At 47.0% G+C, this 27,076-nt stretch overlaps 1 protein-coding gene across 6 annotated transcripts; it reads right to left on the bottom strand.

Annotated features, from left to right (window-relative positions):
• Nucleotides 1-546: 546 nt before the first annotated feature.
• CAPN10 (calpain 10) lies at nucleotides 547-27,076 on the bottom strand. Of its 6 annotated transcripts, none has more exons than XM_035133629.3 (14): nucleotides 26,911-27,076; nucleotides 23,169-23,257; nucleotides 22,080-22,283; nucleotides 19,646-19,777; nucleotides 18,380-18,576; nucleotides 16,682-16,899; nucleotides 16,087-16,228; nucleotides 13,673-13,839; nucleotides 13,290-13,573; nucleotides 10,793-10,995; nucleotides 8,982-9,237; nucleotides 7,987-8,192; nucleotides 6,625-6,670; nucleotides 547-2,364 (listed from the first exon to the last, which is right to left on the bottom strand). In XM_035133629.3, the coding sequence occupies exons 3-14, from the start codon at nucleotides 22,221-22,223 to the stop codon at nucleotides 2,335-2,337; spliced, it is 2,025 nt and encodes a 674-aa protein (XP_034989520.2). In that variant the 5' UTR covers nucleotides 22,224-22,283; nucleotides 23,169-23,257; nucleotides 26,911-27,076; the 3' UTR covers nucleotides 547-2,334. The 6 variants fall into 6 exon arrangements, with proteins under 6 accessions (XP_034989520.2, XP_034989518.2, XP_034989519.2 ...); XM_035133627.3 differs by having other exon boundaries at nucleotides 22,080-22,226; nucleotides 26,911-27,072; XM_035133628.3 differs by lacking the exon at nucleotides 26,911-27,076 and adding an exon at nucleotides 26,720-26,830 and having other exon boundaries at nucleotides 22,080-22,226.

Raw genomic sequence — 27,076 nt, 5'->3', positions numbered from 1 at the left:
CCTCCTCCCCACCCCCACCCCGTCCCCAGCCGCTGCACTTACCTTCCCAGGGGCTGCCACCCCCACCACTGCCGCTGCTTCTTCTCGTGGGTAGGCAGAGCGAGCTCATCCGCCCCGCTCTCTGGCCCACAGGACATTTATGGTCTCCAAGCTTGCTCTGCTTTTGCTAAATTCCCATGGCAGCATGTTGGAGCAAAGCAGCAAGAAAGATATAGGGAGTGATTGCCACTACAAAGGAAACCATTGCCTTTGCTTTTAGAAAAGCTGCTCTGCAATGCCAGGCAGGTAATGTTTTTTTTCAGATGTCTTATTCTGTTTCCTGTACAGGACTGTCAATTTCCTTTATCCAAATGAGTCAGACAAATTTAAAATGTAGACAGCTGCAAAGTCTAGTGGGCAACACAGATGCCTGGAAGAGTTGTCGATAGCCGAGAAAAATGAGGCCATTTTCCTTACCGTTTTCAACACACACACACACACACAACCGGCAAAGCATCGCCATGAAAAAGCATCACAGTATAAAAGAACACAACTCGCCAAAAAAGCTCGTGTGAATGGAATGCCATTTAACATTTTAATATATTATTTTCAAAAGACGCTTCACCGACGACCTCATTTATTAAAAAAAAAATACAATATTTTAAAATCTCACTTAAGAAATGCTTTCCAAGGAAATCTGGAAAAAGATCAGCTTGAACTATAGAGGCATAACCCGCCCCAACTAATAATTCTTAAATTATAGCTCTTCTTAAATCCCTCACAAGCGATTTCCTCCTCCCAAACAGTTTCAAACCAATGCCTCCTTATTTCAAAGGGGATTATTCTCGCTTTTCCAGCTCACATTCTTCTGAAAGAAGCTCCTTAGAATCTCCCCAACCAGATAAACACAACTGTTTAAATAACTTAAATAAATAAATAAGACATTCTGGGCAACTGCAGCCCAGCTACTGCAAGATAAGGCCCACCAAAAGGCTCACCTATGCAGCTAACTAAGGCAGGAAATCCCAGCCAGGCTTACTGGGAAGTTTTTCCTTCATGCCTCACCAGATCCTGGCCAAGGTGGTGCTGATCAAGTGGGAGGGAATCACCGAAATCAGGAGGCGGAGGGCCTGAAAAAATGAGCGTTGGAGTGCGGTGGAAGAGCTCAGTGGGAAATCGAGAAAAAGGAATGGGAATCCAACAAGGCAGTAACAGAAGCATGGGGTTGGTCTAGATGACCCTCAGGATCCCTTGCAACTCTATTCTATGGAGCTGGGAGAGGAATCCAGTTTAGACAGAGCTGTTATACCTCCCGAGTCCTGTCCTCTTATCGCCCTCCACGCAATACTCATTTTTTGGAGGGAGGCTTGACCGTGAAGGACTAAGCCACTAAGAGATATGATGAGAGGTTTCCTACGGGGATGGTTTTCACAAGCAGTTTTGAGCAAGTCTGCCCAACAGCCAACCTGCCTTTGTGGGCTGAAGACAAATAGGTTTAGAAATGTATTTTTTTTCCACCCTTCGGTTAATTGTTCACAGGTGGAGATAGGCAGGCTGCTCACTCACTGGACCCGTTCATGGTTATTGTCTCGAGGCATCTGGTTTTATTTTTTGTCTTGCGCGTTTTAATGGAGAGCAAGATAGAAATGCCTCAGATAAAATAATGTAAGCCATCTCCTGCATTTACAGCTCGTTTGGGCAGTCAATACAGTGGGGGGGGGGGCAGGATTGTCAAGCACCTAAGACGCTGCACCCAGCTTCTTTCAGGATGGGGCAAGTGGCATCTTGTATATGTGGAAAGCATCGCTGGCTGCAATCACCATCTTTTTAAAAACTTCCTTCCTGAAAGGATGGTAGCATTTCCTGTCTGCTTCCTCCTGGCCTCCTTTCCCTGCTATCCGTTTCCGAAGCTTACTTGGTTAACGGTTTCATCTCCGAGAAACCAGCTTCCACTATGAACACACACACATACACACACACACAGGGCAAAAGTCTCACCACCACAGAATTAGAACGGATTTGAACACGGCACATGCACAGCGGTACCTTTCCGCCGATATTTAGAGGCAGGGGGAGGGCAATGAACAAAGTACACCGAGCAAAGTCCATGGATCGCGACACAGTTCATATGGGGGAATTTGAAACAAACAAATAGAAGAGGCATTGGAGGTGAGATTTCGTCCCATTTGATTTTAAAGAGAGGGTGACTAAGAGGACCAGATGCGACTCTGCCCGGGGGGGAAACCCAGTTGGGCCCAACATCCATTTGGATCGTTTGAGGTTAAAGCAAAAACAGTATTGCCTTTCCTGAGGCGCCCGGACACTTCCTCCCTTGCTGGGTGTGCCAATTTCAAATTACATTTTCATCACAGCTTTGAAGGAGACCTGCCGAAAGAAAGAAAAACAAACATGCACGCTGTTAGAAACAAAAACAGAAACTGCCGTTTTGTGGACTCCCATGCTCCCCCAAGCCTTCAAGAAAGAGTCTGAAACAGTCAGGATGCCTGGCACGAATGGCATGGAGTTCAGAGAAGCTGCGCTCTTATAAATAAGCAGAGTGCCTAGTCTTCTTGATGTGTCCCGAGAGGGCTTTCGGCACATGGGTGCTAGTTAGAGAGAGATGCGCTTCTAGGGTGGGAGTCTGAATCGGGTGCTAAGGGCCTTTTAAAGCAGATTTTAGCTCGTCTATGAAGCAACACACCTGAGCTCACCACTACCAGGGCTGCATCGATCAATAACACCCCAAACCTCTCTGGGAGGGGTAAAATATGTGCCCATTTAGCTGACTTGATCATTCAAGTTGTGTTGTATGTCTTGGAGAAGACTTACATTGTTTGTTGATGCTAGATTTATAATGTTAGGAGTTGGAGAGTGCTTAATATTTATATTCTGCCCATAAAAGGATAATAAAACATAATAAAGCACTTTTCAACACAGGGTAGCCTTCAAATGTCTTCTACAATAATAAACTTCAAAAAGGGATATTCTAGGTCTCTGTTTCTTGGCTCTGCTAAGGCTTCTCCATGGTGATTTAAAAACAACCCAAGTAAGAACTGTCCAAGCAGGAATGGAGATGTGGCTCTGTCTGGCTCTGAGTGACACATCTGCCGTATAATAACACTGACCTACCTCACAGAGTTGCTGTAAGCCCAGCAAGGCTTTAAAAAGCCTCTGAGCCGCCCACCCCCTTCGGATGTTATACCTGGGCTGCTCTCTGCCTTGCTCATCCAATTCATAAATCACAACTGCTGGCAACTTATTTAAATGGCTATTTTCAGGAGTGATTTTAAAAGCCTTTTTATTGTTCTGAGAAATCTATACACGTGGGCAGCAAAAGCTATAAGAGCACAACTGGAAGGGATGTTAATGCTTTTAAAGCAGGGATGAGGGGCGGTTCTCCAGATGTTGCTGAATTGAAACTCCTACCGCCCACAGCCTCTTGGCTCTGCTGGTTGCAAGAGCTGATGGGAGCTGGAGTCCCTCAACATCTGGAGGTTCCCACAGGTTCCCCATCCCGTCGTTTTACAAAGTCAGCTTAACATGACCAAAGCAGCTCAGAGACCAGCAAATTAGTACCAGGGTGGCTTGTAAATCCGGGACTCTCAAGACTACTTGCAGCAAGATCCCATTTGGCACAGAACAAATATGGGGGTGCCTGGAGTATTTTGCTATTAGATTTTCTCTGGGATTTTAGGTCAAATTAGCAACGCCAACCCAAAGGGCTCTTCCAGGCCCCTTATAACTTCCCCCCTCATTAAAAGGAGGAATTAAAGAACCTTTTAATGAGGGTGAAAGAGGAGAGCGTAAAATATGGTCTGAAGCTCAACATCAAAAAAAAAACCCAAGATCATGGCCACTGGTCCCATCACCTCCTGGCAAATAGAAGGGGAAGAAATGGAGGCAGTGAGAGATTTTACTTTCCTGGGCTCCTCGATGACTGCAGATGGTGACAGCAGTCACGAAATTAAAAGACGCCTGCTTCTTGGGAGAAAAGCAATGACAAACCTAGACAGCATCTTAAAAAGCAGAGACATCACCTTGCCGACAAAAGCCCGTCTAGTTAAAGTTATGGTTTTCCCAGTGGTGATGTATGGAAGTGAGAGCTGGACCATAAAGAAGGCTGATCACTGAAGAATTGATGCTTTTGAATTATGGTGTTGGAGGAGACTCTTGAGAGTTCCATGGACTGCTAAAAGATCAAACCTATCCATTCTGAAGGACATCAGCCCTGAGTGCTCACTGGAAGGACAGATCGTGAAGCTGAGGCTCCAATACTTTGGCCACCTCATGAGAAGAGAAGACTCCCTGGAAAAGACCCTGATGTTGGGAAAGATGGAGGGCACAAGGAGAAGGGGACGACAGAGGACGAGATGGTTGGACAGTGTTCTCGAAGCTACGAACATGAGTTTGACCAAACTGCGGGAGACAGTGGAAGACAGGAGTGCCTGGCGTGCCTGGCATCAATGGGGTCACAAAGAGTTGGACACGACTAAATGACTAAACAACAACAAATAACTTCCTTGGGAAATAGAAAAGAGGATAGCTCAGTTGGTTAGAGCATGGTGCTAATAATGCCAAGGTCACAGGTTCGATCCCCGTATGGGACTAGGTGATTCTCAGGGCCCTTCCAACTATGCAATCCTAGGATAAGATGAAAAGAGGTGGCAGTTTGGCCTGATCCAACCCCTGGGCAGGCTTGTGAAGGAGGGCTGTGAAGGAATCAGGCAGAAGGCATCATCTTCAGAGCCGCTCCAGTGGTCATTTTTCAGAGCACTTGAAAGGTCCAGAAGACTCCGCCTCCAAGGTCTCTTCCAGACAGACTGCCTGTTCAGCATTCACCCTGATTTGTTTGCAGGGAGATTAGGCAACACTGGCTTTTGAATGACATTGGCTACTGTTTGTGGGAAGGTTAAATGGTGTTGCATCAAAGCAAGCAAGCTGCCCTGCACTCTCCTTTGCATTTCCCCCTCACTTTCCTTATCGCACAATGTTTCTCTCGGGGAAACTCAGGGACTGCACAATCAACTACAATTGTCCATTCTGAATTTGCCAGTGTGTGCTAGAATCCCAGCCCAAAAGAAGGACAGTGCCCAGGAAGTGCAAAGATGGGAGCCACATCTGCAGTAATAGGATTGCCCAGAGTCAGCTGAGGCGGAAGGTCCCTCCGGGTCATTCAGGGAGGCACATGAAGGAAGGCCCTAGAGGATGATCTCAGGGTCCAGGGAGGTTTATATTGGGGAGAAGTGGTCCTTGAGGTATTGCAGTCCTGAGCCGTTTAAGGCTTTGCAGGTCAAAAGCAGCATTTTGAACTGGGCCCAGAAACTAATTAGCAGCTGGTGGAGTGTATTAAAAAAGAAAGGGATTGATTCAGGATCACTGAGTCAGACCCTTGGTCCATGGATACCTCAGTATTGTCTACACTGACTGGCAGCAGCTCTGCTCTCCAGCCCAGTCCTACCCGGCAATGCCACTGGGGATGGGACCTGGGACGCTCAGCACATGCGCAGCAGATGCTCTACACTGAGCTATGGCCCTTCCCTCCGCACGAGGCAGGAAGAGAGGAGAGAGGCAGGAGACTGAAACTGATGGGAGGAGCCTCGAGGAGGAGAGCCCAGACAAGCCTACAAGTCACATGTCCGCTCTTGGAATCAGGGCGTGCCCTAAGTCAGCCTCAGCCAACCTGTCTGGGGCTGATGGGAGTTGTAGTCAAAAACACCTGGAAGGCACCAGGACGGTCTGATGCTGCTCTAAGCGACTGCCTCCTGTGCCAAGCTGAGAATTTCAGTGCTTTAAAAATGCAATTATCATATATGTGAAGAATATGGGAGAATAAGACTTGATGGTATTGTTTCATATTTTTTGTATTTTTCTACTTTCTTTTTTCTTTATGTAAAATTCAATAAAAATCTCTATATATATAAATGTAAAAATCGTGAAACTGCGTTCTACACTTTTCTCCGTAACCGCTTGACCGATCGTCCTGAAATTTTGACACAACGATCCAGGCCACTCCCCGAGCGTTGTTGGGGGCAAAAATCCCTCAAATCACACACCTGGGCAGGTGTAGACCTGGTTTTCCACCAAGTCAAACAGCGCCCTCAAGTGGCGTAGTACCCTCCTCCACCCCCTCCCTTCCTGTGAAATCTAAGCCACACCCACAAACCAAATGACATCATCAACCAAGCAACTGAAACCACCAAGGCGGCCATTATCAGACAGACTAGGCCGCTTTCCAGACTAGGCAAGTGGAGGTGGGGGGGGGGCGGATAGAGGGCAGGGATACGTAATGGGTCAGAACGGGGGGGGGGGACACAGGGTTGAAACCTGCCCTCTCCACAATATCTCACCTCGGCTTTGCAGACTAGGCCGCTTTCCAGACTAGGCCAAGTGGAGGTGGGGAGGGGGGAATAGAGGGCAGGGATACGTAATGGGTCAAAACGGGGGGGGGGGACACAGGGATGAAACCTGCCCTCTCCACAGTATCTCGCCTCGACTCAGGGGGACTCTGAGGCTCAGGGGTATCTGAAGGGGGGCTATTACCCTCCATTTCACAGGCTAACACACAGCAACGCGTGCAGGGCCAGCTAGTTATATATATAAAAAAACACAATTTAACATGAACTGATTTGTACAAGTGCCACTTGCCTCTTGCAGCCTTTGCCCCAAGGTCTCCTTGCTCCGAATGCTCTTCCTGTGTAAAAGAAGATATTACTATTGCAAAATACAATGTAGGGCCAGTCCTACATCATTAACCAACAGCTTCAGAGATATCCCGAAGGCGCCATTTTTTGCTGCTGCTGCTTCTTTTGCTTCACACCTCGCCAACACTCACCACCTGACTTTGCCATTAGAGGGGCTAATGAAACCGTGAGCTACAAACGACAACTTCTGTTGAGAATGGAAAATATTTATCTCTTTTTACATTGCTTACACCGGCACCATTGGCATCAATAAAATATTATCTTAAAGATTTCAAAATAGGTAAGGTAAAGGAGCTCTGGACAGTTAAGTCCAGTCAAAGGCGACTATGGGGTTGTGGCGCTCATCTCGCTCTCAGGCCGAGGGAGCCAGTGTTTGCCCACAGACAGCTTTCCGGGTCATGTGGCCAGCAGAACACCGTGACGGAAGCCAGAGTGCACAGATTTCAAAATAAAACATTACAACGGAGGCCAACTACAAAATGTGGCAAAGTTAAATATAAATATAAATAAGAATGAGAGAACACATTTCAAAAGAAGCCATTACTTAAAGGAAATCAAATATACCGTATTTTTCCGTGTATAAAACTAGGGGTATTTTTTACCAAAAAAAATAGGTTTAAAATTGGGGCTCGTCTTATACACGGGTAGTACTGAGGGGTGTTTTCTTAATTTAGAGCCCCCCAAAATAGGGGGTGTCTTATACATGGAGGCGTCTTATACACGGAAAAACACGGTATTCTGTTTTTATTATTAATTACCATGGATTGTTCATTGATGACATGATATTTTGTGCATTTTGTTATGTTATTAAAATTACTTTTAAAAACGTAGTAGTGAAATTGGTTTATACTTGTAGTGTGGATCAGTTCTTAGAACAGGACTCTCAAAGAAAAGGACTCCCCAGCCAGAATGTGGGGAGACAAGGCAAGACAGGGGCCCAGTCCTGTTTTGCAAAGACATCCGTGTACCTTGGTTCTCCAACTTAATCTGTTCTGGGAGTCTGTTCAACTCCTGAAACCGTTCGAAAACAAAGGCGCAGCTTCTGATTGGCTGCAGGAGCTTCCTGCACTCATTCGGAAGCCGCAGAAACACTTACTTCCAGGTTTGCAGCGTTTGAGAGCTGATTTGTTTGACAACTAGGCCGTTTGAGAACCAAGGTACCACTGTATTCTGAACCTGGTGCTCTCCAGATATTTTGACACTACAACTCTCACCGTGCTGCGGCTGATGGGAGTTGATCGTTCCAAACATCGGGGAGGCAACAGGTTCGGGAACACTGGTCGAACAGAAGCAAGCATGGCTTTACCTGTCTATTTTGGTAGCTACGATCACCGTGAAGCTGCCTTCTGTATCTGGCAAATACGTAGAAGGAACAATGGCGTAATTCCCTGAAGGGAGGCGGCACAGCTGGCTTACTTCCTGCGAGTAGCAATGGGGCACACAGCTGACCACTGGCTCCATGTGCAGGAAGGAAGAGGAAGGCATTTTCACATTGTTGTTGTCACTGGGGACCTAAAAAGGATTGCAGGCTGTTAAGAAGGCTTCCCTCGCTACGAGAAGCCAAGTTACAGGGAACCAGGCAGAGGGCCTTCTCGGTAGTGGCACCCACACTGTGGAATGCCCTCCCACCAAAGGTCAAAGAGAACAACAATTACCAGACCTTTAGAAGGCATCTCAAGGCAGCTCTGTTTAGGGAAGCTTTTAATGTTTGATGGATTTCTGTATTTTAATATTTTGTTGATGGGCAGGGTATGTATGTATGTATGTATGTATGTATGTATGTATGTATGTATGTATGTATGTATGTATAAATAAATATTATCCCTGTGACCCTCAGGTATCTACTCCCTTAAGTCAACGGCTGGGTTCAATTGTAACACAAAACCGAAGCCTGTCCACAAACCATGGTTTGTTTCAGGCCAAGAAACCAGCATCTGAAACCAGGGTTTGAAGGGGTTTGCAAGTCACAGCTTGCACTAACCACAGTTTGCTTTTATGCCCAAATTCAAAGGCCTGCCTCAGGAAGGAATTGAACTGATGAGGGACAGTCCCAAGAAGATAGGAGAGAGAGACAAAGACAAAGACAGAGACACAGAAGCAGAGAGAGAAGCAGTTCCAAACCACGGTTTATCAGTTGTACTTATGGAAGCTCTGACCATGGTGTGGGTTCTTAATCACGGCTAGCCACGGCAGAAAAGGCCCGTTCTTGTGTTGCCACCATCTGGACCTCAGGTGAAGGAGGCACATAAAGAAGGGCCCGGTATGTTCATATGGGGAGAGTAGGTCCTTGAGGTTTCCTACCTGGAAGATGTGAAACCCTATTGGGCGGCACTTGTTATCTGGGCAGTGCTGGCGGAGGGCAATCTTGATGCTGCTCTGCCCCACGCCTGCGGGGATGGAGAAAGGGAAGCAGGGGTTGGTGTGGAAGGATGGGAAGTTGCGGCTGCCGCCGGCGTTCTGGCCTTTCCTCCAGCAGCCCTCCAGCCGGGCTGTGTCCCACTCGCCCCCCGGGAGCTCTTCGCGGATGGCGTTGTCGGGCGACGGGAGTTTTATCTCACTACAAAGGCAAGGCAAGGAGGGGCAAAGATAAGAGATGGGAGAGAGAAGTGGGGTTAACAAAGGGCACTTCTAGACATGGACCACGGAACCCATCATGGTGGTTCTGCGTTAAAAGGTCAAGCCCCACTGGTCAGAAAATGGGAAGTGTAATGCTGGTGGTCATCAAAAGAGGTTTCAAGACCGTCTCAAGGCAAATCTTAAAAAATGTAGTATAACACCAACAACTGGGAAACACTGGCCTGCAAGTGCTCCAGTTGGAGAACAGCCTTTCCCAAAGGTGTCATGGGCTTTGAAGACACTCAAACTCAGGACGCAAGGGAGAAATGTGCTAAGAGGAGGCATGCTTGGCAAACCCTCACCATGATCAACTCCCGCCCAGAAACCTATGTCCCCACTGTGGAAGGATGTGTGGATCCATAATTGGCCTCCACAGTCACTTATGGACTCACTTATAAAACCTTGTTTATGGAAGACCATCTTACTCGGCTACGAGGGATCGCCAAAGAAGAAGAACCTGGGTCACCTAACCCATATGCGATCCCTTAAATTGAGATTCATCTGGGCATGTTATGCTTCTCTAAAATAAATTTATACCCTGCTCCTGCCCACTCCAACCTGGCTTTTGGAGGGGGATTTTGGAGGGGGAACCACACTGCTTGATGACCTGCAGCGGAGCATGGACCACCTCCTGGCTCTCTTGGAACCTCTTTGTGGCTTTTCATAGAACTGTAGAGTTGGAAGGAACCCCACGGGCCTTGAGTTCAACCTCCCGCAATGCAGGAATCACAGCTGAAGAATCCCTGAACTAGAATCTAACCTCTAGTTTGAAAACCTCCAGTGAAGGAGAGACCACAAACTGCTGAGGTTCCACTGTCGAACAGCTCCTACCGGCAGAAATTTTGTCCTCTTGTTGGGGAAGTTGGGCATGTTTAACCTGGGAAAGAGGAGACTGAGAGGAGATATGATCGCCCTCTTCAAATATCCGTCACACAGAAGATGGAGCAAACTTGTTTTCTCCCATCCCGGAGGGTAGGACTCAAACCAATGGATTCAAGTTACAGGAAAGGAGATTCTGACTAAACATCAGGAAGAACGTTCTGATACTAAGAGCTGCTTGACAGTGGAACAGTCTCCCTCAGAAGGTCATGGACTCTCCCTCCCAGGAGGATTTTAAGCAGAGGCTGGATGGCCGCCTGTCATGTACAAACTAGTTGAGATACCTGCATTGCTGGGGGTTGGACTAGATGTCCCCTGGGGTCCCTTCCAACTCTACGATTCTATGATAATAGCACTTGCAGTAACAGTGCCCACCATTATTTAAACCACAGGGTGGGAAATCTTAAAAAGCAGCTAAGTTTCACACAAACTGCCAAGCTCGGTGGTACAGCACCTGCTTTCCAACCCTCAGCATCTCCAGGACAGAACTTGTGTGTGAAACTGCGGAGAGATGCTGCCAGTCAGAGTTGGAAAAACTGAGCTAGGGTCTGACTCATGGGTCTGGCTCATGTACCACCCTCCCTCCGCACATTGCATTTCCTTTCTTTTGGATGCACCTGAGGGAGATTCTTCCACTGGAGAAGACCCGAAGCAGGAAGTTGCCCTCAGCATCGTTCAGGAAGGTGCTGGGGATGACCAGGTAATAGCCAGGAGGCAGGTCACAATGCAGGTGCACCTCTCGGTTGTAGGAGTGGCAAACGGTGCTGGAAACTGGAGGAGCAGAGAGCGTCTTTGGGAGGCTGAACTGTTTCTTTTCGACCTGGAGGGTGGAAAAGGAGAGGGCAGTGCTACACCGGTCTTACTAAGTCTTACAAGTGGTCAAGGCAGGTCATCGCAAACACAAAGCATTCATGTCCCTGGGAGAGAGCTGCTCGTGCTTTGCCCCAGGAACCCACCCCAATGTATACAAAGAAAGCCCCCATAACCTGACCTTAGAACCTGTTTTGTGCGCAATAGTATTATTATTTATTAAATTTGTATACTGCCCACCACCTATACATTTCTGGGCAGTTCACAAGATAAAACTACAGTCGTACCTTGGATCTCGAACGGCTTAGTTGCCAAACGTTTCGGCTCCCGAACGATCGAAAACCGGAAGTGAGTGTTCCAGCTTCCGAACATTTTTTGGGAAGCCGAACGTCCAATGTAGCTTCCGATTGGCTGCAGGAGCTTCCTGCAGCCAATCAGAAGTCGTGCTTTGGTTTCCAAACAAACAAGAACAAAACGAAACCAATAACCGCCCCCCCCTCCCACAATGACTACAATATAATAACACCGAGATAAATTACACGTGGAGCTGCCTCTGAAGACGATTCAGCAGACACAGCGGCAAGTCTGCTTATCCTGGCAAGTTTTGACAGGATTTTACCAGTGTAGCATAATGATTAGAGACTAGGACCTGGGAAACACCCTGTTTCAAACTCCTGCTTGGCCATGGAGCTTGTTGGGTGACCATGGGCCAGTCACTGCCTCTCAGCCTATCCTACCTCACAGGGTTGTTGTGGGGTTAAATGAGGAGGCGGGCAATCATGTGGCACCTCCTTGAGCTCCTTGGAGAAAAAGGTGGCATCAAAATGCCATAAGTAAATATAAATAATTAAGCTTGGCCAGTTCGCAGTCTGTTCCAAGGGCCCACTTAAAGTGCTGGTTTGAGCCTTCAAGGCACCAATTTAGTTACCGTATACAGTGGTGCCTCGCTTAACGAATGCCCTGCTTAACGAAATTTCCGCTTAACGAAAGGTTTTTTCTAGTGGAGGTTGCCTCGCTAGACGAATTCGTTTTACGAAAAATTCGTCTAGCAAATCGCGGTTTTCCCATAGGAATGCATTGAAATTCAATTAATGCGTTCTTATGGGCAAAAAAAAATTCCCAAAAAATTCAATGCATTCCTATGGGATTCGCTAGACGAATTTTTCGTTATAAGAAAAGACCCGTGGAACGAATTAAATTCGTCTAGCGAGGCACCACTGTATTTTATTTATTTATCCGTAGACCTCAAGGCGCTTCGCCCCTTAAGAATTGCCTGTCTCGATCTCAAACGTGAAAGCAAGTTCATTTAAACTCATTTCCTATCCACTCACTTTTCCACAGAGCTAGAAACATTATGTAAAACAAGGCACCTTTTATCATATGTGGTGGACATGTAAGGTAGTAAAAGAATTTTGGGAAATGATATATAACGAATTGAAAAAGAATTTAAACAACCTTTTCTTTAAAAAAAACAACCCCGAAGACTTTCTGTTAGTAATTCTAGGTGCTGAAATCCCAATGGAGCAGAAAAAGACTATTTATGTATGTGATCACAGCTGCGCAGATGTTACTGGCCCAGAGATGGAAAGAAGACAAAGCCTCTACCAGAGAAGAATGGCCGATCAAGTGGATGGGATTATACCGAAATGGCAAAAATGACCAGAAGGATCAGAAATCAGGAAGACCAAAATTTTAATAAGGAATGGGGTGAAATTATAATTTATCTTAAAAACCATTGTAAACAGCTAAAATCATTAGTACAGGGGTTCCCAAACTAAGGCCCAGGGGCCAGATGCGACCCAATCGCCTTCTAAAACTGGCCTGTGGGTGGTCCGGGAATCAACATGTTTTTACATGAGTAGAATGTGTCCTTTTATTTAAAATGCGTCTCTGGGTTATTAGTGGGGCATAGGAATTCGTTCATATTTTTTTCCAAAATATAATCTGGCCCCCCACAAGGTCTGAGGGACAGTGGACCGGCCCCCTGCTGAAAAAGTTTGCTGACGCCTGCATTAATAGGCTTAGAATAACACTTGTACTTTAATGTTGAATTTTGGATATAATGGAGATGTAAAAGCTCTGGATTATTATAAAAGATGCAGGAGGAAATGTTTAGCAAAAGGACCCACAAAAGGGAGGAGGGAAGTTCAAAAGGGAGGAGATTCTTTGGAATCTTGTTTTTCTGTTGGTTGTTGGATAATTGACTGTAAAACTTTAAATTGTAAAACTAAATAGATAAATAAAAATTTAAGAAACATTCTGTAAAACAAGGCGGCCCAGATCCCCACCCAAGCTGCTCATTACCTTCCATATGTGGAGTCCCACCGCGTGGTAATTTTTGCCTCGGATGCCATCGTTTAAAGCAGGATCCGCTTCCACTAAGCGGGGCCAGTTGCGGATCCTGCCCGCCCAGTCGGTGCTGTGCTTGCGGTGTTTCTGCAGGAGGGCAATGCACACCTCGCTCTGCTCAAAGACCCTCAGCCAGAACTTGGGGTTCATGGGGAAGGTGCTGTTGTTGCGGCAACCGCCTGCAGACTGGCCCCTCACCCAGGACCCATACAGCTTCTGAGTGTGGCTCAGCACTCTGTCTGTGGGGAGAGATGGAAAAAATAGGCACACATCCCATCACTGAGCCACAGCAGCATTTGGGGTTAGGGGGAGACCGCATCTCTTTCCTTGTGTCCTACCAGTGTAAAGGCTCTGAAGCTGTCCTTCTTCAGTAATTGGGTAACCGGTTATGATCTCATCAAATTCCGCAAAGAACTCCTCCTCTTCGACCCAAAATTCTCCTTCCTGGATCTGGGACAACAGCTCTGCAGCAACCACGGGGTCCAGTTGGCTCCACCCTGGACCACTGAAGAACAAGCGGCAACAAGGACAAAAATGAATGTCAGTGTGGGGGTTAGAGTGCCGGACAAGGACCTGGGAGACCTGGGTTCAAATCCCTTCTCAGCTCACTGGGTGACTTTGGGCAAGTCACTCAATCTCAGCCTTACCTACCTGACAGGGTTGTTGTGAAGATAAAATGGAGAGGGGGAGAGATATGCATGCCACCTTGAGCTCCTTTGGAGGAAAGGTGGGATATAAATGTAATAATAGATACATTTATTATTATTACTATTATCATTCTTCACAATGTCGTTCAGTGTTTCCCGAACTTGGGTCTCCAGCTGTTTTTGGACTACAGCTCCTATCAGCCCCAGCTAGCAAGACCAGTGGTCAGGGATGATGGGAATTGTAGTCCCAAAACAGCTGGAGACCCAAACCTGGGAAACACTGGACACGGTACTTTAACGAAATACAAAAGGTTAAGTCCCTACACAAAATAGAATCCCCCCCCCATTAGCCCTGCAATGTCACTCTGAGGCACAGTGGGAAATTAATATGGAAGCTGCCATTTTAACTTCCCACAATGCCCCAGGACCAATGCTACATCCAGGGCATTGGGGAAGGGAAATTAAAATGGCTCCTCCAAGACACCCTACACAGAGAAGCCAGGGCAAGCATTCTTAGCACAGTGTTGGCTCGTGCCCGAGGATGCTGAATGCCAACTGGGCTGGCAAGTTGAGCTCCCAGGTGAAAAGGAGAACTATGGCTCTTGTGGTTTTAAGAGGTGTATAGAAGACAAGGTATACCATCTGAAAGTTCGCCTTGTCCACAAGTCCTTAGGGTGGAGGAAGGGGCTAGGTCCTCTTTCCTACCTGGACACCTTACGGAGAGACAGCCTATTTGGGCATCTCCCACTCTACGTCTGGTTTGGCCCAACAGAAAGAGCCAAAAGTTGCTATGCTTCATTGGCGCAGAAGATAAGATAAGATATCTTTATTGTCATTGTCCCCTTGCGGGAACAACGAAATTACTTGGTTGCTACATCCACTCAGATAAAGCATTCCGATAATCCAAAATTACAAACAGTAAATATAATACAAATAACAAGTAAAATAAGATGACTTCAAAGTCCAGGCTTTCCATTTAAGGCCAAAATCGCTCTAGAGAAGAAACTGTTCCTGAGACGGCTCGTTCTTGCCTGCATTGTTCTATATCTTCGTCCCGATGGCAGGAGCTGAAAGAAATGGTGACCAGGGTGCGTTGGATCTCTTGATATGTCTAGTGCTTTTCTATGGCACCTGGTGGTGTAGATTTGTTCTAAGGTGGTGAGTGAGCAGCCAATAATGCTTTCTGCTGTTTTAATAATTCTACACAGCCCTGCTCTGTCCTGAGAAGTACAGCTTCCGTACCACACACATGAACCGTACGTGAGCACCCTCTGTATGGCACAGTGATAGAAGGCAAGCAGCAGCTTTTGTGGAAGATGGTTTTTCCTTAAAATTCTCAAAAAATACAGTCTCTGCTGCGCCTCCTTCACAAGCCCCCTTGTATTAACACTCCAGGACAGATCCTCCTGTAACTCAATGCCTAGAAATCTAAACGTTGTTACCCTCTCCACACAAATCCCATCAATCAAAAGTGGCTGGACTTCGTTCTTCTGTCTCCTAAAGTCCACCACAAGCTCCTTTGTTTTCTTTGTATTTATGAGCAAGTTATTAACTCTGCACCAGCAGAAGCAGAAAGATGAGAATGGCTGTTGGCACACAGGCCGGTAACAATCAGCAAAGGTAAGTCCACATTCATTGTCTTCTCCTTGGCGAGCATGTTAGCAAAAATATAACCCTCGTCCCATTGGGGTGCACTGCCCCACCAACCTCGGCCAGCCCCCACCCGCCTGCCTCCTTACTTCCAAGCAGTCCAGAAGGTGGCCCCGGCTGTCAGCTTCCTCCTCCTTAGCCTCCCTGTTGCCCTTGTAGGGCTCAGCAGGGATGGGGATGGAGACGGAACTAGAATGAGCTGGCTCTGCCTGTCATTGGGCTCTGGCGCCACCTAGGGTTGGGCTCCCTGCCCTACCAGCCTCAACCCATCGTCAAAGAAGGGAACCGGGCTGCAAATGTATATAAGCAACTCGCTTCCTGGTTTGAGGAACAGACCTGAAGAAGCATTTATGGCGTTTGCAAATGGTATCCGATGCAGGCCCACGCAGGGACAAAAGCATGGCACAGAGGCATCCTTAAGAAACTGGCATGTGAAACGCGGTCCGCCCACTCACCCCTCCCTCCAGGGCCCTTTCCAGCAACGTCTCCCCCAGGGGTTACGGATCCGCAGCAGGATGATCTCCTTCCGGGACACTTTGGAGAGGTCCTGCATGTCAACGACGATGAAGGCGTGGAACTCCCCCAGTTCGCTGGTACCTGGGCATGCGGAGAAGGCAAGCGGTGGTTTAAAAAAGTGCAGCGTTCCTTTCACCCCTGGGGAGAGGGGAGGAAATGCCCTACACACATGCACACGTCATCTCTTTGCAATGGCCGTTCCCAATTTATGGAAGCCCCTTCCTATTATCTTTCTCCAGCCATCAATTCAAGGTCTATTTATTTGTAGAAAACTTCAGTGCAGCCAGAGTAACTATACTGGGATAACTGTATCACTGATGGTCTTACGGCTTTTGGTTATTGTACTGTGTTCTAGATTATGGTTTCAAATGCTAACTGCACCTCAGCAATGAAATACAAGGGTCTGATTGCCAAAACCTTGAAAACGAAGGCCGTTTACAACAGACGCATTTCAGAAAGCAGCCTGGCCATCCACAGGATTCTTGCCCAGCTAAATTCTGAGACTGAACAGGCTTTAAAGAGCTCCATGTTTACCTTGGCGTGAGCTGAAGACAGAGCAGCTCATTACACATTTCTCTTTCAAGTTCATCAGTCTCCTAAACACCGCCTTCTCCAAAACTTTGCCTGCCCTCTCCCTTTCTGTGCTCCGGCCTGGGTCTTTTAGGGACCACCTCTCAGCTAGGCCTCCTGTCAGATCCACAAGAGCATCAGCAACCTGCCCTGCCCAGAGCTGTTCGTAAGATCCATGCACCCTAGAGAGAGAAAACACAAAAACTTCAGGACATCATACCAGTACTTCAAAAGAAAGCTTAAGTTGGTGAAAACATGTAAAGTCCCTGCCAATCCTTGGGATATCCGCTAATGCATCAGTTAGTGGCGAATGTATCAGAGTTACTGAGGCGAGTCAAGCCTACTAAATATTTTTGATGGCTAGAAGTTTTCGGGTGTATTTTGCAAGACCAGGCTGATTATCAGCAACTCTGATACATTGGGCACCAGCAGCCAAAATTATTCACACGAATGAAAAACGCTATGTCATCCACACGTATTTTTGTAAGGAAGAAAAATAAGTGCAGCGGATTTGGAAAGCATCCAGAATCCCGCTGAAAAGATTTTTGTTAAGAAATATTTGAATAGGTAACTAACTTTCCCACAAATTCACAGTCCTCACTATCCAGAAAGCACAGCTAAGGGCAATTCTGGAAAAGAAAACAAGGACTGCAAAGGACACAACGGCCACGTTTGCATGTAACACTAAACCATGGGTAGGCAAACTAAGGCCTGGGGGCCGGATCCGGCCCAATCACCTTCTCAATCCGGCCCGCAGATGGTCCGGGAATCAGCGTGTTTTTACATGAGTAGAATGTGTGCTTTTATTTAAAATGCATTTCTGGGTTATTTGTGGGCATAGGAATTCGTTCATCCCCCCCCCCAATATAGTCTGGCACCCCACAAGGTCTGAGGGACAGTGGACCGGCCCCCTGCTGAAAAAGTTTGCTGACCCCTATATTAAACCATGGTTTAGTACTGCATATATGAATGGGAATGAGGCTTGGGCTCAAACACTCCCCACCCAAGTTACTCCCATGCTGCTGCGAGAGTGGCTGGACCAGGAGTTCCTTTCAGTTCCTCCTAATCTTAGCGTGGACCAGGAGTGGTGTTTCATCACAAACCTTGGTCATTTTAACAAGCCAATTCCACAACCCATAATTCAACAATGGCTTGTTTTAAAACAGTGCAATGCATAATTTTTCTTGATTTTATCCACTGGGAGAATCCCATCAAGAGTAGCAGGTAAGTCACAATAGGAAGTGTTGTCCTATAATCACGTTCCTGGGATTTCTGGGCCTGTTTCTCTCCCAGAAGTTAAGGAGACGTCTTGAGCCCCTAGAGGACAAATGTTTGGCCTGTTACTTGGCTCTGCCCAAAGAGGAACAAGGCAACACAATGGACTGATTGTCAGTCCTAAAAGATGAGCCGTTTGCCCTTAGGGAATTATCAAGGAAATGCTCTCATTTCGTATTAATTCCCAGTGTCAAAGTAATGAAGACAGGCAAGCTTTCAAATGTTTACGCCCCTTCAGGGTTCTTCCAACCACTTCCATGTGTGGAAGATCACACACAAAAGGAACACTCAGTGCAACCAAGACTTGTTTGAAAATTGCTGTGTGCGTCTGTGCAGCCGGGCACACGGTTTGCAATCCCCTCCGGGGCAAGTCCCCTCCACACGTACTTGGCGTAGGCCTTTTCCAGCAGAGGGAGCCAAAACACATCTTCTGTCTGGCACTGCGAGAAGCAGAGTTTGCCCCCCAGGCAAGGCAGGCGGTCATCTATGGTGACCTCCACCCAGTGCCCAAATTGCCAGACCCGGCAAGTGAAACAGCCTCTGTATTTCTCATCTCTCCAGCTGGGCTGACCCAGAGGTATCACCTGCGAGAACAAAACAGGAGCAAGTCAGAAGCAACAGGAGCAGGCAAAGGCTTTTGAATTCCGCGTCTGGGGGCTCGCCGCTTGAGGGTGCAGGCGCCCGAAGACTCCTTTCCTTCCTGCCTTCTTTAAATGTAGCAAGATTCTAGTCCTTATGGCTACAGATAAAAAGCTTAAAAGCATATGATATATAAATAATAATAATAATAATAATAATAATATATTATTTATACCCTGCCCATCTGGCTGGGTTTCCCCAGCCACTCTGGGCGGCTTCCAACAGAAAAATAAAACACAGTAATCTATTAAACATTAAAAGCCTCCCTAAACAGGGCTGCCTTCAGATGTCTTCTAAAAGTCTGGTAGTTGTTTTTCTCTTTGACATCTGATGAGAGGGCGTTCCACAGGGCGGGCACCACTACCGAGAAGGCCCTCTCCCTAGTTCCCTGCAACTTGGCTTCTCGCAACGAGGGAACCACCAGAAGGCCCTCGGTGCTGGACCTCAGTGTCCGGGCAAAATGATGGAGGTGGAGACGCTCCTTCAGGTATCCTGGACCGAGGCCATTTAGGGCTTTAAAGGTCAGCACCAACACCTGGGGAAATTGCACAACGAGCAGGGCAGTCCTTTGGTAACTTATGGCCTCTCTTCTACTCTTCCAAACACACCTTGGCCAGACATCCGTATCCATTCTTCCTCTCATTTCCTAAATAGAAACTTCTGCTTAATATGTGAAGTTTAATCTGATTGGGAACTGGCGGTGTGATTTGGAGTGATTTAAAGGCCAGCAAGGACCTGTTTTGAATCAATCAGGTAATAATAATGCAGTAAAATGCACCTTACGTTTCGGAGGCACTGTGCCAAGCTAGGCTCCCTGGTGCCAAAACAGATAGTAAGTCAAACCCCCCCCCAACCTGTTGTCCTCCAAGTGTTTTGGACTGAAACTCCCACCATTCCTGACCATTCATCATGTTGGCTGGGGCTGGTGGGAGTTGTAGTTCAAAACATCTGCAGAGAACCAGACCGTAAGAACATGGATCCTCTCCCAACCAAAAGAACAGCACTTTCCTGTACCTTGGCCAACAGGTATTTACTCTTCTGCAAAGCAGCGCAGGCACACAGGAACCAGCAGTCTCCCAGCATCCCTTGCTTGACTTGCCACTCATATTGATTGTCGGAAAATAATCGAGGTGTAGAACAAATCTCCTGGTGGGGGAAAAGAAACAGTGCAAGTTTACCGCTAACTTTTTATAGAGCCAACTGTATTTCAGGATTAAACAGCAAGGCTCTAGGATTCCGCTTTGAGTGGTTTTACAGAACAGGTTGGTTCTATTCCTTGGAGGTTTTTAAGCAGAAGTTGGATGGCCATCTGTCATGAATGCTGTAGTGGAGATTCCTGCAACTGCAGGGGGTTGGACTAGATGACCCCCAGGACCCATTCTAACTCTACGGTTCCATCATTCTATTGCATGTTCTGTACTTCATCATTTGTGACTAAGCCAGCGCTCCCCGCCCGATTCACTTGCTACCTATTTTGAAAAGTTGCAGAATTAGTCAAAACATGTAAGTAACTTGGGCTGGTTTTTTTTGTAGTTAAGGAACATGTTTTCCTCCATAAGGCAACTGTGTACCAAGTCACTGCTCTGGAAAAATCTGGAGTGCTGTGATCATACAGATGCTCGTTATCTATAAATGGGCAGCTGCTGTCATGGGTCATAAATCAACCCTCAGATGCTGTGTACAGAGGTGGAAAATAAACCTAAGGTTTTAAGAATAGAGAAGCAAGTTCTGGGGAGAGAAACAAGTGGTACTGTAAGTTTCCACTGGTTATGACAGGGGCCGATTGTTTTGCACCAACATAACCTCCCCTTGCCCCATCCAACACAAACCTTCATTTCCTAGTACAGCTTCCCCACTGTTTTTCAAATGTGCATGAAAAAATTTTTATAGTAAGGTGTGTATGCATAAAGACAGGGGTGCCCCGTTAAAAATAAAACTTTTCACGGGAGCAGGAATAAGGTTGATCTGGGATTCTATTTGCACAATTAGAATGGCATGAAGGAGGGTGGGGATGAGTGTGTTAACAACAACAACCCCCCCCAAAAAAAAAACCCAATTGGAGGAAAACACCAGCTGTACCCATGGAGGCTCCTCACATGATTTCTAAATCACCTGGGAAGTATCCTCCCCCCCAATTGAAAAAGCTCCGTTTCAGAAGCTGACCCTCCACATATGGCGAGGACAAACAGGCAGGCGACTTGCAATTCTTGTTCCCAACTCTGCCTGACCACATGGAGTACTAAAATGCCTAGATGGGGTTGATGTGGGTCAGGCCTGCTGGGAAACCAAGTTCACTGCAGAGGGTTGGGCTAAATGACCCTTGGGTCCCTTCCAGCTCTAAGATTTTATTATTTTATGAAGTCAATAATCCACTGCGGCTGCTCTTAAGTGCTGCCCTCTTGTTCTCACCCTGGGATTTTTTTTAAAAAAAAAACACAACAACCTTAAATTTGTGGTTTTGTTTGGCTACTTGCTAGTGACTGGGATTTTGCTTTTTAAAAAAACCCACATCAATCAGAGGGTCCCTGTAAGCTGGTAGGTTTTGCATGTATTTTATTTAGTCATTTAATAAAAAAAATTACACACCACTTGACAGTAAAAAAGAACAACCCTCAAAAATATAAAACAATAAAATTGAGGGGGGAATCACAGCCATGGTTCAAAACATTCAAAAGTTAAAATACTAAAACAGATTAAAATTGCCTCAATTTCCTAAGCAGATGAGTAAAGTAAAGGTAAAGGGACCCCTGACCGCTAGGTCCAGTTGCAGACAACTCTGGGGTTGCGGCGCTCATCTCGCTTTATTGGCCGAGGGGGCCGGCGTACAGCTTCCAGGTCATGTGGCCAGCATGACTAAGCCACTTCTGGCAAACCAGAGCAACGCACGGAAACGCTGTTTACCTTCCCACCAGAGTGGTACCTATTTATCTACTTGCACTTTGACGTGCTGTCGAACTGCTAGGTTCGCAGGAGCAGGGACCGAGCAACGGGAGCTCACCCCGTCGCAGGGATTCGAACCGCCGACCCTCTGATCGGCAAGCCCTAGGTTCTGTGGTTTAGACCACAGCACCACCCGCATCCCTAAGTAGATGGGTAGGCTTGTCTAATGTTATTGGCAGGCACCAAAAAGAGTACAGTGAAGGACTAGAGCCTGCTTGATCTCAAGAGGCAGGGAGTTCCAATGTGCAGGCGTTGCCACACTAAATAATCAAGTGCTTAGAGATGTGGAACGGGTCAAAGGATAAACCAGGACATTTGTGGTATGAAAAGTTACTGGATTTCAGTGGGAAGTTACAGCACTTGCACTGGTTGGAAATGAAGCAGTTTGACTACTCCAAAACCTTGGCAGATGCAAACAGTATTGAAGTAGGGATTGCGTTTAACTGCGCTGTGTGCAAATCATCACGAAAGCACAATAAATAGGGTGTGTGGAAAGGCCAAAACAAACCTGAGGTCTCAGCCAACAAATCTCCCCCCTGAAATGAGCCAATGGAGTCGAGTAGTTAAAAAAGAGAGAGTCGTCGTTAGCTGGAAATGCGAGGTCCTTGTAAAGATCTCCCTTGAGATCCGACAGCTCCCGGTCTCCCAGCATCTTCTATGAAACAGCAAATATTTGCATCAACGTCAGAGACTGCAGGACTCCAATTTAAACCTGCAACCGTATTAGAAAAGGAGGAAAAGGAACCACAGTTATAAAGATACACACTGTCAGAAAAGAAAGGGTGGTGGGAGAGGAGAGAAAGCAAAAAGACATGAAAAAACCAGGCCCCCAGAAAGAGGCTCCTTTCTAATACAGTAGTACCTCGGGTTGAGTACCCAATCTGTTCCGGGGTGCCGTTCGCACCCCAAAAAGTACTCAACCCAAGCGGTGCTTTAGCACATGCGCGAAGCGCCGATAGAGCGCTTCTGTGCGCATGCAAAGCACGCAGAACGCTTCTGCACATGCGTGTGCAGAAGAACCTGGAAGTAAACATTTCCGGGTCTGCCAAGTACGCAACCCGAAAGTACGCACCCCGCAGCGTAATCAACCCAAGGTATGACTGTACAAGAGCTCAGGATCACAGAATGGACTGGGCAGGAGGTTTTGAGTCAGATAAAAGGAAATACTTCTTCATGCAAGACATAGTTAGCTTACAGAACTCACTGGGGATGGCCACTAGCTTTGAAACAGGACTGATCAGATCCCTGGGCTGATTAGGCATGACAACCAAAAGGAGCCTCCAGCTTCAAAGGCAGTATACCTTTGCACAACAGATTCAAGAGGCAGATAGCAAGGGAGGGCTCTTGCCCTCACACCTTACTTGTGGGCTTCCCAGAAGCATCTGGCAGGGACCGTGAAACTTTTGGGAGTCCATTAGAGGAGGGATGTTAGAGAAGAGAATTGCAATGTCATTTGGGGATGACTTTGCGCTGTCTATCAGCCAAGTCCAGAGATGCTCTGAAATAGCAGAAGCTAATACTCTCCTTACCCTATATGTAGTCAAGAAAAATCAGACTCCTGCTCCCCCTGGTGTGAAATGAACGTTAAGTCACTTACCATGCCTACTCTCTGTTTCCGTCCCTTTTACCTGCAATAGTCTTCATTCAGAAACCCTGGATACGTCCTAAAGAACCCACAAGCTGGGTCTATACAAATCAGGGGGGGGTACAGAGAAAGGAATCAGTTTGCATGGGGAAAACCAGACTCGATACTAGTGATTCCCAACCTTTTTTTTTGCCATGTCCCACCTGAGCATCTCTAAAATCCTGAACCCTCCCCCCCCCTTGTGACATATAATTCTTATTATTCAAAAAGTGAACTCCTATTCATGTCATAGCTGCCAAGTTTTCCCTTTTCTCGCGAGGAAGCCTATTCAGCATAAGGGAAAATCCCTTTAAAAAGGGATAACTTGGCAGCTATGATTCATGTAGAGGAAGCCTAAAAGGCCATTAACTTGGTCTAAACTCATTCTCGAATTGCCTCCCTTAAAAATCAAATTGCCCCGCTGTGGGGTGTGTGCCCCACGTTGGGAACCACAGCTCTATACAGTGAGGAGCCGAGTGAGAAACAATGGGGTGTTTGGGGCCTTTCAGGGAAAGCAAACAGAATCAAAACTCTGTAACCGGAAACTCCAAATTTCTTCCCACGATATAAATATAATTCTCTGTTCTTATGAGGTTGGCCCTGGCTGAGGCAGTGAAGGTGATGCCAGCATTGCCAGAACAGGATAGGGAGATATGGCAAAATAAATGAATATTTTCCCATTTACAGTACTGAAAACTGTAGCTCCGTGAGGGGGAATAGACAAACTACAGCTCCCAGAATTCTGTTCTTGCTGTTTAAAGTGGCATGGCTCAGCACAAATGTATCGGATGTTCAGAAAGGAATGCCGCCTTTTCATTTATCTATGATTATTTTTAAAGGGCAGGGTTTATTTATATTTTATAATTTTATATTTAGACAGCCATTTATTATTATTAAACAACTGACTTTCAGAAGACATCTGAAGGCAGGCCTGTGTAGGGAAGTTTTTAATGTTTGGTGTTTTACTGTGGTTTTATTAATTGTCGAAAGCCGCCTAGAGTAACCGGGGCCACCCCCGCATCAGATAATAATAATAATAATAATAATAATAACAATAATAATAATATTTTTAAATGAATATTTTGGATTGCTCTTTGCAAATCGCTTAGGGGTTTTCTGTTGGGTAAAGCGGTATATAAATGTTGTACAATAAATAAACAAACAAAAGCAGCGTGCTGCCCTTCTTGTGTGGAGGCAGTTTGAAGAGGCCGCTCCCTTCATCGCCAAGACAACCCTGCTCACACTTGTTACAAACACAATGCCAGGCAACGATGAAATGCTCACAATGACCCCCACAGAAAAACCCATTCAGGTCTCTTTGCACCCACACCACACATTTAAAGCGCAGGACTTCCCAGAATCCTGGGAACCGTACTTTGAAGAAGGTGCTGGCACTTGTGAGGGGGCAAACTACAGTTCCTAGGGCTCTCTTTTTGGGGGGGTATTGCGCTTTAAATGTACGGTGTGGATGCGCCCGCAGGCATCCTCGGACACAACTGACCCCCAAAAAGCGACCTCAGAAGTGCAGCAGAGCATCTTCCCCCCTCAGCAACCCCAGACTCACCACGACGAACATGGATGTCGCATCGCCAACCCCACATTCTCTCATGCCATCAAAAGCCAGTGACACCTCATGTCCCTTGTCCCCCACAAATGCACACAGGGCCACACCGGTGGACGTGTCAACCTACCCCCATCAGGGTGGGATTGAGACCTTTAGAGGCCCTAAGCGCTTAAACTACAACTAACCCAGAATGCGGCAGCTAGACTGGTGACTGGGAGCGGCCGCCGAGATCACTTAACACCGGTCCTAAAAGACCTACATTGGCTCCCAGTACGTTTCCGAGCACAATTCAAAGTGTTGGTGTTGACCTTTAAAGCCCTAAACGGCCTCGGTCCGGTATACCTGAAGGAGCGTCTCCACCCCCATCGTTCTGCCCGGACACTGAGGTCTAGCGCCGAGGGTCTTCTGGCGGTTCCCTCGCTATGAGAAGCCAAGTTACAGGGAACCAGGCAGAGGGCCTTCTCGGTAGTGGCGCCCACCCTGTGGAATGCCCTCCCACCAGAGGTCAAAGTGAATAACAATTACCAGACCTTTAGAAGGCATCTTAAGGCAGCCCTGTTTAGGGAAGCTTTTAATGTTTGATTTCTGTATTTTAATGTTTTGTTGGAAGCCGCCCAGAGTGGCTGGGGGTCAGATGGGCGGGGTATAAATAATAAATTATTATTATTATAATATTATTATTATTATGCCTCTATATATGTCTAATTCAGCCGATGCGACCAACAAACATGTGAGCTTCAATGGACCGAGTGGCGCTTTGCCAGTTGCCAGATTCTAATTTCGTTGTATTTCCAAGATTAATGTATATCATTAATATCTAATTATTATTATTATTATTATTATTAGTGTGTATATGGAAACCGAGCCATGTGGCTGGGGTATAAAAAATAAAATTATTATCATCATCATCATGCATTTTTTTTTCATTTATGTAGGAGGCTTTAAATTGCTGTGGTGGCCCCTTCTCTTGACGCTTATTTTGTTTCATGGTTGATCTAGCCCCAATCCCCATCTTTCTCACCGCAGATCCAAGCTATTCCTTCATTACGTTTCTATCCTACCTTTCCTCCAGGGAACCCATGGTGGTCTACTTGATTCTCCCCTTCCCCATTTCACCCTCACAACAACCCTGCGAGGCAGGCTAGGTTGGGAGCCAGTGACAGGTCACCCGGTGAGCTTCATGGCTTCCCAGAGCCCGGTGCAACACCCCAAGCCAGTAGAATGCATCTATATCCATGCCATTCCCCACCTCACCCCACTCATCTTCTAAATCTGTGCTTTCAGATGCTGTGCAACAGGCTGAACATCAGAAAAAAAGAGATAAAGGCAGCAACCCACTTCAGGGCAGGAGAGTATTTTCCATAGGGTTGCCAGACTCAATAGAGGACAGGACTTCTGTGCCTTTAATTGCCCTGCTCTCTTTTGAGTCTGGAAACCTTAAAGAGAAACCAGCAGACCCTTTGTTTCATTTCCAAGCAAAGGGTCTGCTGGTTTCTCTTTGAGGTTTCCAGACTCAAAAGAGAGCAGGGCAATTAAAAGGCACAGAAGTCCTGTCCTCTATTGAGTCTGGCAACCCTAATTTTCCACAACAACTAAAAAGCCCAGGCGCCTTGTTCTCTGTTGCATTGCATCGCCATTCCAAGCAGAAACCCCAACACTGGACCACACCGAAGGCCTGTCCATCCCAGCACCTTTGACAGCCTTTCAGGATCTGCCCAGCAAGCCGGGCCTCCCCTGTTTTGCGCGCCCAGCACCTGTGAGTCACAGGTACAGTGCCTCGGAACACGGAGGCTCGCTAGGTGCCATGCCCGATCGCTGCCGATTGCGCACCCCCTTTTAACGCCATTCAAGCAACTGGCAGGCCACCTCCATTTCTGGATGGCAGCGAATTCTAGCACGCCAGGTTGGCCGCCTGGAATCAATCTCACCCCAGGAAAAGCCATGCCTGGGACAGCCCTACCTCGGCCACACATCAGCTTCCGCTTCCTCCCCTTGCCCTAGCAAACAAAGCCCCTCTTGTTCTCTTCCCATGGCAAAGCAACCCGGGCCACTCTGCATGCACGCATGCATGGTCGTGCAAGCAAGCAAGCAAGCAAGCAGCCCCTTTCGCCCCTTGCACAGCGCGCTCTGCATCCATCATCCCGGTCCCACCTTTCAGCCAGATCGCAGCGGAGATCTCCTCTCTCCAGCCAACCCAAAGGAAGGTCCGAAGCACACGATGCAGCCACGACCAATGGCAAAACCCCGTTGTTCCCGATGCAAACACACACGCAAACCCCAATGCACTACCTTTGCAGCCTAGAAAACTACTGTTCCC

Source organism: Zootoca vivipara, chromosome 5 (assembly GCF_965207765.1).
Source record: "Zootoca vivipara chromosome 5, rZooViv2.hap1.1, whole genome shotgun sequence".
NCBI lineage: Eukaryota > Metazoa > Chordata > Lepidosauria > Squamata > Lacertidae > Zootoca > Zootoca vivipara.
The sequence above is the reverse complement of the archived record's forward strand: the minus strand, read 5'-3'. Positions and strand labels throughout refer to the sequence as shown.

Coding starts and splice junctions, on each gene's coding strand:
- CAPN10 (XM_035133627.3), bottom strand. Junction 19,778..22,079: donor TTTGTTGGCTGAGACCTCAG/GTTTGTTTTGGC, acceptor TTCCCCCACCAG/GAGATTTGTTCTACACCTCG. Junction 13,840..16,086: donor AAAGGGCCCTGGAGGGAGGG/GTGAGTGGGCGG, acceptor CTTGTTCTTCAG/TGGTCCAGGGTGGAGCCAAC.